The 12,095-nt window shown below is 42.5% G+C and overlaps 1 protein-coding gene across 1 annotated transcript in view; it reads right to left on the bottom strand.

The window, feature by feature from the left end:
* The window catches only part of LOC124788597, a 46,636-nt gene extending 34,971 nt beyond the window's left edge, over positions 1-11,665 (bottom strand). The window contains exon 1 of the mRNA XM_047255870.1: positions 11,565-11,665. Coding sequence (XP_047111826.1) covers positions 11,565-11,643 — 79 coding nt within the window. The 5' untranslated portion in view covers positions 11,644-11,665. The remainder of the gene's footprint in view (positions 1-11,564) is intronic.
* Positions 11,666-12,095: the final 430 nt, after the last annotated feature.

Raw genomic sequence — 12,095 nt, 5'->3', positions numbered from 1 at the left:
CGGACTGGGTCATGAACCCAGACGACCATCTTCATATATGTTTCTAACCTACATTATTGTGCAACCCTATTAAGGGGGCTCTAAACCCTCTAATTCTGTCCTATTGCGACGTGGAAGTTTAAAATTTGGTTCAAATGTGCCTAGAACGTTACTGTGTAACGGTGCAAAAGCGTGGCGACCTGCGACGTCAGCCTAGGGTTGAGTGAAGCCTCAAACAGCAAAATATAGACACGCGGGAAAAAAAAAATCAAAGCTCAGACGTTCTTGTGAGCTGTTAAGGTGGTTGGCTTAATGATATCACATTGGCACCAAATTTCACCACAGTTCACTGTGGACGTGTCACACAATGGCAGTTTCGCTGATGAATTCTTCTTGGGTTATCAGCCGAGTGGTGGCGTCGTCTTGTCGCTACGTTTCAATGAGTTTCGTACCCATCATCTTCGCCAGAAGATGCTGGGTACGAAACTTATTGAAACGTAGCGATAAGACGACGCCACCACTCGGCTGATATCTCGAGAAGAATTCATCACTGGAATACGCCGAGAAAGATTGCAATCGCATAAATGGCAATGTCCTCACAGCCCCTCTAACCCACATTTTTCAACCCTTCATTTGACGCCTCTGCGATGGAGGTCAGAACCGCGACGCCCAGCCTTGAAATCACGCGGTTTTCTTATGGATGGCCGAGGAAAATATTTCAGACACATCGCCGTTCAGAATCGGCGGCAAAATGGACGTCAGTGTAATCACTTTTCTTGGTGCGTTGAATCCCTCGGAAACGACAATTCGCAGTGCGATGAGCAACAGCACGATGTTCTTCACATTCTTTGACACTGCTGAACCCCCCCCCCCCTCTTCCCGGACGATTCAATCCTTCTCTTAGGACATCACGGCTCAATAATCACACTGAACGTAATGGCAACCCTTTGGGGGGTGGGGGGGGGGGGGAGGGAGTGTCACCCCAACGTTTGCTATGGTGTACAATAGGGGCCATCCAAAAAGGGGAGGCAATTAAGGGGTTTCGAAAAAGTGACCCTTTCATTGTGTTGTGCAGTGCAAATATTTATAGTAAGGAAGTCACCATGTGGTGGAATGTTGTTTCTCGAAATCGCTTCAGGCGAACTCAGAGATAATTCCTTAAATAGATTAACTTATTGAATTACCATTCCGTGTATTAATGACTTCGATGTTGAACCACAACATTCTTTCTTTACACACTGATTTCTTTGTCATTTAACACTGAAGAAGTACACATTAAGGACGAAAATACTACAGTTCTTAATGACTAACAACGCAGTCTCAATGCGGCCCTGTTATGAAAATCATGGGAAACAATACCGTCAACACAGTTTATAATGTCAATTTCACTGTTAAGAAAAGTAAACTGGTGGAAGGGGTCGTCATCTCCAAACGTATACCGAGCGAGGTGGCGCAGTGGTTAGCACACGGGACTCGCATTGGGGAAGACGACGGCTCAAAGCCCTGTTCGGCCATCGTTATTTATGTTTTCCGTGATTCTCCTAAATTGCTTCAGGAAAATTCTGGGTTAATTCCTTTGAAAGTGCACGGCCGAAATCCTTCCCTCATCCGCTGACACCGATGACCTCGCTGTTTGCTCCTCTCCCCCAAATCAACCATACAATCAGTCCAAATGTTTGAAATTCGGTCTGCGTCTCAATGGTCGAAGAGTGGACTTGTCGGTATTATATAGCACTGGTGTCGTACTGTCCTTACCGTTCGAGAGCGGAAAAAAACGAGGTTTGTTGGAACGAATGGGCCTTATCAGGATGTAAGATAAGAGCGCTTTAAGCGCTGCTAGTCCAGCCTTGGCCACGTAGGCAGACTTTGGCAACAAACTGTCGGAGCATGGGTGCGGCCTTATCGGAGGCGTAACTGCTGGCAACACTGTCGCAACAGTGTCCACGGGAGACATTTTCCCGCTCATTGCAAATACTTATAGCAAAGACTTGCTTTACCCTCCATTCTTCTACAAAGAGAATGTAAGAGGCGGGAACTCCATTCTGCAGCAGATGAAGACAGTCAGATGCAGATATGCGTGGGAGAACAGACCATATTATTGCTGAAACACGAATAGAGGATTGGATATTCGAAGCATGCAGTCGCAGCTCTGGACATATATCTGGGAACTATTGTAATTTAACCTAGAGATCTATAGAAGTTTTGGGTTCCCAGTGTAGGCACTAAGCTGTTTTTCATCATGTCGTGTTGCTTCTATAACACACGTCCACGTGGGTAAGCTGACGGGTTACTAAACACTATGGTAAAAAGAGGAGTAAAAAATATGAATATCAGAACTTCCGATGTCTCCGACTTCCTTATTAGTAAACAAGGACCATTGCTTCAGTTGGAACAGATGTGACAGAGAATAACGGGTGGGAGTATTTATTACCTGAAGACAGAGAATTCAAATATGGATGACTGCACAAACGTTTTCGTTTTGCTGTTCCCGAATACTTCGTCCTTTTACTCGTAATCGTTACTATGAAAGGCAATGACAAAACCTACCGCCCATCTTCTCAGACTGTATTTTTATCCTATTCACTGTAATCAAAACTCGAAGCATCGCTACGGTATATCTCAGCCGCATAAGTTTCCTATTGACCGCCGGCCGGAGTGGCCGAGCGGTTAAAGGCGCTACAGTCTGGAACCGCACGACCGCTACGGTCGCAGGTTCGAATCCTGCCTCGGGCATGGATGTGTGTGATGTCCTTAGGTTAGTTAGGTTTAAGTAGTTCTAAGTTCTAGGGGACTGATGACCACAGCAGTTGAGTCCCATAGTGCTCAAACCCATTTGAACCATTTCCTATTGACCACTCGTACCAAGAATCATAGTCGACACCCTTTTTCTTAGCCGTCGATCTCGAAAAAAATGTTTTGATGCTAATAGAAAGAAAGGTCGAAAATAATAATGAGAGCGGGTAGGAAAAGCTAACAGAATATTTCATGTTTGCATAACGCAAGGTAATATGAGTAAGCTATCAATAGTGGAGACACAATTTCAGTGACCTTCACCTATCTGTCCATCACTAAAAGTCACATTTGGGAGTATAAAAACGATATCAAAATTCAAGTACTTTCAAACACTAGACCTCATTTGGTGAAACACAACCACCCCTAAACGGCACGCACGGGTGTTTTGAAGTGGTGACGAATCCAAATGATCTTGCACTATTCAGACAGAAGGCCGTTATAACAGTTATTTGGGAAGTTAGCTTGGGAACGTAATTGATAATGTAGCACACAGTTCAGCTTTTGGAAGTTTCAGAATAGACAACAGTAATTCTAACACTTCATAATTCTTTGTGGGACTATTTCTGTAGATATCGAACAATGAATTATATTAAATCAATAGATATACGGATAGTTTTTACTATGTTTTGAGATCAGCCGGCATACAAAAACCATAATTTTTCACTGGCTACATCGACTACTTATTAGTGATGAATCAATAAAGACACACGGGTTTAAGTTTTCTCACAAGCAGATAAAGAAAAGGCAGATGTGTTTCAGACCTGCGTGACTAGAGGCAGAAACTATGAAAATCACTTTTTGCAAGTTTTCCCGCATCCCATGAAGTGGACAGATTTACACGCCGAGGTAATAACCTCAATAACTGGCAATAGATATTGCAGAATCTCTAACAAGATCAACTGGGAAAAATTCTTGAGTAATGTGGAAGACGATGTATACTAAATACAAAACTTCCTATAAATTATTAAAGCATTTAAATAAACCAGAAGGAGACAACAGACGTGATAACACATGAAGAATGAATTGAACACTATAAAAGTATTTCGTTGAACCCTAAGGCAGATCTTTCTACTAATCCTGAAGACAAGAACGAAGCATTAGTAAAAAGCATTGACTTGTAGTTTTTGAAATTTTCCAGGCGTAAAGAGTATTCCATGGAGTTTCGGGATTGTAGTTGGATTACATCGACTTCTTCCCATGATATTTCGGCTGACAACCATTCAGGTGAGTGTTTTGGCAAAATACTCACCTGAAGATGGCTGAATGTCTGCCAGCCGAAATATCGTGGCAAGAAGTCGGCGTAATCTGACTGAAATCCTGACCTTCAGACTTCAACAGTTTAATTATTTAGGCTGTGATATCTCCTATAATTACAACAGAGATACATATAATAAATTAAGAAGGTACCACGCAATCCGTAAAAGCATTAGAAAAAAAATTGACAACGCCGAAAGCGAAGTAAAGCTGAAGGATATGGCAGTGCCGGTTACTCTATATGGAATTGAAACGTGGGCATTAAGACAGAACGGCCTCAGCCATATACGAGCTACAGAAACCGAATTCCTTGGAACGCTCCTGGGATACACACGTTAATAAGTGAAGAAACTGGGATAATGGGGTGAATTACAAATATCTGCAGAACGGGAAAAAGTGGAGGAATACAGAAGCAATTGGAAGAGAGTGGGCAATACAAGGTCCCAAAAATGGCACTGTCATAGACGTTTTCGCCGGAGAGACTCAGGAAGAAGAAGGCTAAGATGGACTGAGGCTGAAAGGATGATGATGACTGATAGTGAATAGTCCAGAAATTTATTTATTTCTTCGAGGATAAAACTGATAGTGCTACGGAATGACGTAGGAACTGACAAGATGTATTGCTTTAAATAGATCTGATGATGGGGTTTTCCCGAAATGCGTCGTGGTATGAAAAATAAAATTATTTTCGTGATCGATACAAGACTTCCTAAGATGCTTTTGTCTAAAGCAATTATAAGTTCAGACCGGTTTTTAAGGGGAGCTACAATTTTTGTAATGTACCGGCAGCAAATATCAACTACATATGTGATGCGTTTCGGAAAGACTGAATCATACTATGGCCCTCCTATACACATCAACTCACCTGGTGTTGAATAATGGCTAGACGAGGAAACAGTTAAGTTGTCGTCCCCGCTTTGATACCCAGTCCCACCAGAAAGACAGGCCATGGCGCGTACGTCACAGCACGTGACACCGCAGGTTTTACGAGTACCAGCAGCCGCCTCCGGCAGGGAGCGAGTAACTATTTCAGACGAGTTTAATAATCCTTGACAGCGTGTTTAAATGCATGCAAGCTTTTGATAGAACACGACAAAATTAAGACCTTTAGTGGGTGCCTTTTCAATTACATATTGATTTCCCGTGGGTCCTGCACGGAGCCGAGCGTTCGCGGAGTGTGACGGACAAGCAGACTAGTGTGACGTCACAAGTTCTTTGCATGCCCGTGCATGTCGTTGACCCCGTTTGATAACTCTGTAATATGAATCACACGTTTCCGGAAAGAAAAAAAAGGAGATTACGTCAGTTTCAGGCGATTGGTATTATTGGACACAAATCAGAACTGCTTAACTACAGCGATCTCCATTCCGAAGATGTACACATTTTTTGACTGGATATCTGTCATCAAGCGCTATTGGAAGTATTCTAAAATGTTCTTTTTATGGGTCCTTAGGCTCTAATGTTCTAAGAACGATGCCTTCAACAATGCTCTCAACGTTCGTGACTTCAAAGCAATGTTAAACGTTAACTTTCGAAAAATTAGGCTTGACGTTAACCGTTGTGAATACCAACTGAAACAACAAATTTCTGAAGCTAGTCACATTTAACTTATTCCACCGCTGGCAACCTGTGTCAGAGGTTTTTGTTTGTGTCATCACATAGATTTATGAGAATAAAACGTGGATGTATTTACGTAACCTATAACATTGTCTGGCGGCAGAAACCGGAAAAGGTATTTTATTAGAAAGCTCTATGTTTTGATCACATAATGCTGCCAACAATGATATATTTCATATACAACTTTTTTAATTTACTCGTATCTGTTCTTCTGTCCGCACCTCGAGGTCTCGCGGTAGCGTTCTCGCTTTCTGAGCCCGGGGACCCGGGTTCGATTCCCGCTGGGGTTAGGGACTTTCACCTTCCTCGAGATGACTGGGTGTTGTTATGTAGTCTTCATCATCATCATTCATCCCCATTACGACCGGAGGAAGACAATGGCAAACTACTGTCAAGGAGTATGGTACTTCATAATCGTTATTATATGTTCTTCGCACCTGTTCGATTTTAATACGCCATATTTGCTTATTTCAGTCTTGTAGAAAGTGCGTATGATGCAAATCCGACTGGAAAATCAGCCTGTGGCCAGTGATAGATTTACATTTACATTAGTGTTCACCTCTGCGATCAAAAAGCTAGACAGTTTCATATGTTACCCAAAATCTTACATCAATGCGTCCGTGCCTTATTGGCATAAATTGACGTCATGATGGAGGTATAATTCACCGAAATGCATCTTGGAAAACAGGATAAATGCGACTGCTAATGTAACGCGTAATTTCTGTCAACAGGAAGCGGTTGCTGGCTTCTGGGGGACTCCAGGGGGGAGGGGGAGGAAATGCACCTCAGAACACGATGTTGCAGTTGCTGGAGCATTGTACTCACAAAAGGGATCACCAGTGGCCGAATCACCGTCCAGCTGATTTGCGCTTCGGATGTTTCCCTGTTGCGTATTCTGAGATGATTACTTAACGGAGGCTAGGTGCGGGTGGATCTAATGGCGAGAGAGGGAGGGAGGGGGAGGGAAATGAGGGGGAGAAGGGGCATGAAGCTCCGTAAAATATAGTGCTAAAAATGTTTGTATTTAACGCACATTAGTTTCCAAATTTCACAGTCATCGGAGAGTAAATAAGCATGATTACTAAGAGCAATGGCGAGTAATTCTAGAATATAGGCGGATACGTGTAACACACGACATTTTTCAGTTGCTTGGATGTCCTGTTAAGAATGCCGCCAGGTAAAGGCATTCTTCCACAGGCTGACTGTAGCTATGATCCGACACGGTTAATGAGTGAACCAGTATGTGTGACGATGCTGGTGCTGATTTTGTGTTTATCATTTGACAATGCCACTATGGCTCCATTACATTAGGACATGTTTTTAAAACTGGTATGTCTCGTCGTATTTAAAGCGCGTAATTTTCACAAGTATGTCAATAACGCTTTTCATCATGACCTATTTTACTGTTTTAAGCTGTAGGACGTGCAAGTCTGTGATCATGTGAAATAAAGAAATTTATTCCATTCCTTTTGAATCACTGTTCCATTCGCGACCATCTGGCAGCTTATTGAATATGTTTCATGATGAAACGAAAAAGGTACAACTTTATCATTGAATGCAGACTAGATTAACAGTAAAATCTTTTGTAATACATGTACTCCTTATATTTTAGAGATCATGATTTTTAGTGCTGTATTTCTATAAGTTGCAATTTCTTACAGGTGCTTGTAAAATCAATCTTTCAAATTCTCGAGGTGCCAGCGATAAAATGGAGGGATCGAAAGGTTGACATCTTGGACGGATTCTGGACGGCGTTTACTAGAGGCATGTAATATGAGAGGGCTGCAGTTGAGAAAGAAGTGAACACGGCTGTGCCCTATACCCCATGTTATTCGATAGTACATTGAGCAAACTGCAATGGAAATCAAAGAGAAACGTAGAAAGGGAAAGCAATGGAAAGTTTGCCGTTTGCCGATGACACTGAAATTCTGTCAGACACGGCAAAAGGCTTTAAGATGAGGTGAACGAAATGTATAGCGTCTCTAAATGAGATCGTAGGAAAAATACTGACAAAAAGAAAAGGAGGAAATGGTATGGGTTGATGGCTATAGAACAGAGGATATAAAATGCAGACATAATAACAATAAAATAATTCCTGAAAAAAAGAGGCAGTTTTTGACATTTAACATCAATTTAAACGCTAGTAAGTCTAATTTGGAGGTATTTGTCTGGAGAAAGTGATAAGCAGTCCAGACAGAAACAGAATTGAATCTCCTGGAACGTGCTGTTGTGAAAAAAAATGACGAAGATTGTGTGGATAGAATTAATAAAATATGAGGATTTATTAACTTGAATTGGGTGCGAAAGAAATTTATAGCATGACTTTACTAAAAGAAAGCCTCGATTGGTATGACACATCCTGAAACATCAAGGAATTTTGAATTTGGTAAAGGAAGAAAATGCGGGGGGATAAAAATTGGAGGAGACGAAGGTTTCAGCATGGTAACCAGTCTCAAATGAGTGTAGGCAGTGATGAAGAGATGAAGAGGAACAGTTTTATAGTATCATATTAAAACATTTTATGTCTTTTATTCTGATTATTATTAATATGGCAGACATCAGTCACGCGATAGAAATGGAGATGACGGCAACTTATATTTACGTTGGAGTGGGATCGTAGAGAGACAGTAACAAAATAAACTAACCACTGTCCCCCACCTCCCGTTGACCCCTCCCCAGATACGAACCCTGGACTCACACCTGACAAAGCCACTGCCAATATCTTCCCGCATTACTGAGCGGAACGGTGCGGTGTTAGCACATTGAACTCGTATTCGGGAGGACGACGATTCAAATAGGCGTCCGACCATTCTTATTTCTCTAAATCGCTGCAGACAAATCTCGGGATGCTCTAAATAGCTGCAGGCAAATCTCGGGATGATTGCTTTGAAGGGGCACAGCACATATTCTTCCCCACGCTTGAAACATTCCGAGTTATGCTCTGTCTGTATCGATCTCCAGGTCAAGGGACGTTACAACCTAATCGGTACGCAAGCGACAGCATGAGCTACCAATAAGTTCGAAGACGGCACGCATAAAAACAAAATTTTTCCGGTCTTCATACCTCACTCCTGTTGGTGATAGAAAGGCAGGCCCAAGTGTTTTGGATAGCCCTGGGACTAGTATCTGTTTATATTCCCGTCATACTGAAACTATCCAACAGCACATTGTCAACGTTTGAGTTTAGCACACTTCCTCCAGCTTGGGCAAATGAAGCAAATCGCTTGGTTCTTTTTGCATTAGATGTTGTCTGGGTGTGCCGTAAGTGGATTATAGAAGCACCGTTTAGTTCATGGACGGTTACTGAGAAAACCTGAAAACAAAGTTTTACACCAATTTCTCGCCGTCAGCAGCGGGTGTTTTGACCATTTATTCACCATCAGCAGCGAATATCTAACACAAATTTTGACTGTATGTTTTCTGGGGCATTTAACTATTAGTGCCATCTTCTTGTTTCCAAAAATCTTTATCCAATATCGAGAAATACCGCAAACACATGGCTTTTGGGTACCAATACCGTGCCGCGGATTTGCAAAACGGAAATGCACAGTAAATGGCTAAAATTTTTGAGATATATTCCTAATATCTCTATATCGAATGAACTTGAAAATATTCTTGGTATCTTTATCCGTTTCCGAGATACAGAGGTTCAAAGTTACCCTGCTTTTACACATAAAACATACATATAAAATCCGACGTGAGACGAAATCTAAATAATAAATAAACTCAGAAAGTTGCTCAAATTTTATCGGCATATCCTTTAGACATTTATCTAAAAGTGTCATAACCCTTCTTTCAAAAATCTTTGTCTGTTGTCGAGAAACGTTCCAAAAAACATGGATTCTGGTTACCAAAACCGAGCCCCAGATTCCAAAACGCCTACACACAGGAAGGCTGTAGTTTTACAATGTATTACTAAGATCCCTTTCTCGATCAACCTTGAACGTTTTCTTGATATCTTTACCGTTTCAGAGATTCAGAGGCTCGAAGTTATCCTATTTGTACGCATAGGATACTCACGTAAAATCCGATGTGGCGCTAAAACGTATTTTATAAAGTGACGTAGCACTGACAAATATTCTGTAAATGTCTACGTTATCATCAAAAGGTTTCTGGGAACCACAGGTTGTAGTACTAAAGCACATCCAAAACTTTTTTGCACGTAAAATTCGTTCAGAGGTGTCAAATTAGTTTTGCATTATTTGAGTTTCACGTGAGTAAACTATCAAAATTTTACTGACCCATAAAGCTCTTTTCATCTGAGTGATATGCGCTACCGAAGCAGGGAAAATACCTGAAGCAGTGGAAAAAAGATTCTATCAGAGAACAAAAACGGCGAATATGCTGGTGAATTTTATCCATAATGGATGCTGTCGAACTCCGTGACTGTTCCTTTATAGAGTGTAGAAAAATATCCCCTACCAGTCACAATAAAAGGTAAAATGCTTGTTTATACCAGTCTCTGATCACAAATGAATGATTCATTTGCGATCAGAGACTGGAATTAATAAGCATTTTACAGTATTGGATCACTGTTTGTACACGCGATTATGTCGCAGTTGGTGAAACAATAAAAGGTTATTTATTTGTCACATGACCGATTTCGGGCTTGCGCCCATCCTCAGGTGTTTATACATTCATGTTCATGTTTATACTGCTGGAGATCACTGTATAAACTCCTGTGGATGGGCGCAAGCCCGAATCCGGTCGTGTGACAAATAAATAACCTTTTATTGTGACTGGTAGCGAATATGCTAGTGTTTTAAGGAGTGGCTCAATGGTTGGATGCCGGCTACCTCATGCTACCTTCCTCAGCTTCTTTAAGAGTTTTCCAAAAATTTTGGCATGCAAATATATTCGCGCTTTGTTATGCTGAGAGAGGAGAGAGTGGCAATGAGAACGAAACGAAAGGCAGCAGCCAGTTGTTGCAGTACAGAAAGAGTGAAGGAGACAATGGCAGAGTGAGAGAAAGAGAGGGAGACAGTGGCAATGGAACATACTTGACAATGAGATGACAATGCTTCGTAAAGCGTGAAGGAGACAATGCCAGTGAGCGACGAACAAAGAGAAAGAGGAAGTGGAAGTGGGCGAGAGTCACCGATAATGAGAGAAGGAGTATATTACAATGACAGTGAGGAAGAGAGAAATAGTGACAGTGAGAAGAGACAGCAGCAGTAGGAAGGGATGAATAAGGTAGTAACAGTAAGTGAGACCAAGAAGGAGATAGTGACATTGAGAGGAGACAGTAGTAGTAAGACAGGAGATGGTGACAGAGAAAGAGAAAGAGACAATGACATTGTGTTGGGCTGTGAGAATGGGCAAGTGGGGGAGAATGGGTATGAGCGACTTACAACGATGGGCTATTGAGTGTGAGCGAATTAAAGGCCGTGGAATTTATGGGAGTGAGTGCCTGTTAAAAAGAGGGCGAATACGTTCGCATGCCATAATTTTTGTGCCAGCCGTTGTGGCCGAGCGGTTCTAGGCACTTCAGTCCGGAACCGCGCAACCGCTACGGTCGCAGGTTCGGATCCTGCCTCGAGCATGGATGTGTGTGATGTCCTTAGGTTAGTTAGGCTTAAGTAGTTCTAAGTTCTAGGGGACTGATGACCTCAGATGTTAAGTGCCATAGAGCTCAGAGCCATTTGAACCACAATTTTTGTGAATATTTTTAAAGACGCTGAGTAAGGTAGTATCGGCAAATAATACCCTACCTTTTAAGCAGAATAAACAGGAGGATATTCACCTTTTTGTGTTCTGATAGGTATTCCTTCACTCTCCCTTCCTTTCTGCCTTCTTCCAGAGCTGTACGAAAGCTCCGTCTGTTACAACCTGGACCGGGAGAGAGGGGTTAAAACCCTTCCCTTCCCCGTTTCTTCGCTCAGCAGGAAACACCACCTACTTGGGCTTTCACAGGTACTTACTGGCGGCAGACGCGTGAGTGCAGACAGCAGCGATGACGGCGAAGGCAGCGGCGAGAACAAGGGGCGTGTGTGCGCGCATCGTGCTGGTTGCTGGGCGTACGGCGGGCAAACACGGACTGCGGCAGACGCGCCCGCGGGCAGGTGTGGTCCCGCCTTATCAGCGGTCCACCACCTATCACCTAACTGGCCAATTCCAGACAATATCCGACAACGCATCACCTTCCAAGAACACGGCTAAGCAGGCTGACAAATGCTCCGAGCGCGCCGTGTGACACCGTTATCGAGGTTCTCTCAGGCGATGTCGCCATTACAGTTCATCTCGGAAAGATAACGGAAATAACAAGCAAATAAAATAACACTGATGGAGCGACGTTGTTTGAGACACCAACATTGTTTTAATGGAACACACACAGCCACGGAACGTGTTTTAAAACTTCACGACAGTTGTGATTTTCCAAACGTGATTATGAAACCCCAGTAACCTGCATCGCCATGTTTCGCGAGTCACGTGCTGCTCCTTTTTCTGTCATG

The sequence above is a fragment of the Schistocerca piceifrons genome, chromosome 1 (genome assembly GCF_021461385.2).
Source record: "Schistocerca piceifrons isolate TAMUIC-IGC-003096 chromosome 1, iqSchPice1.1, whole genome shotgun sequence".
In the NCBI taxonomy this organism is placed as follows: domain Eukaryota; kingdom Metazoa; phylum Arthropoda; class Insecta; order Orthoptera; family Acrididae; genus Schistocerca; species Schistocerca piceifrons.
The sequence above is the reverse complement of the archived record's forward strand: the minus strand, read 5'-3'. Positions and strand labels throughout refer to the sequence as shown.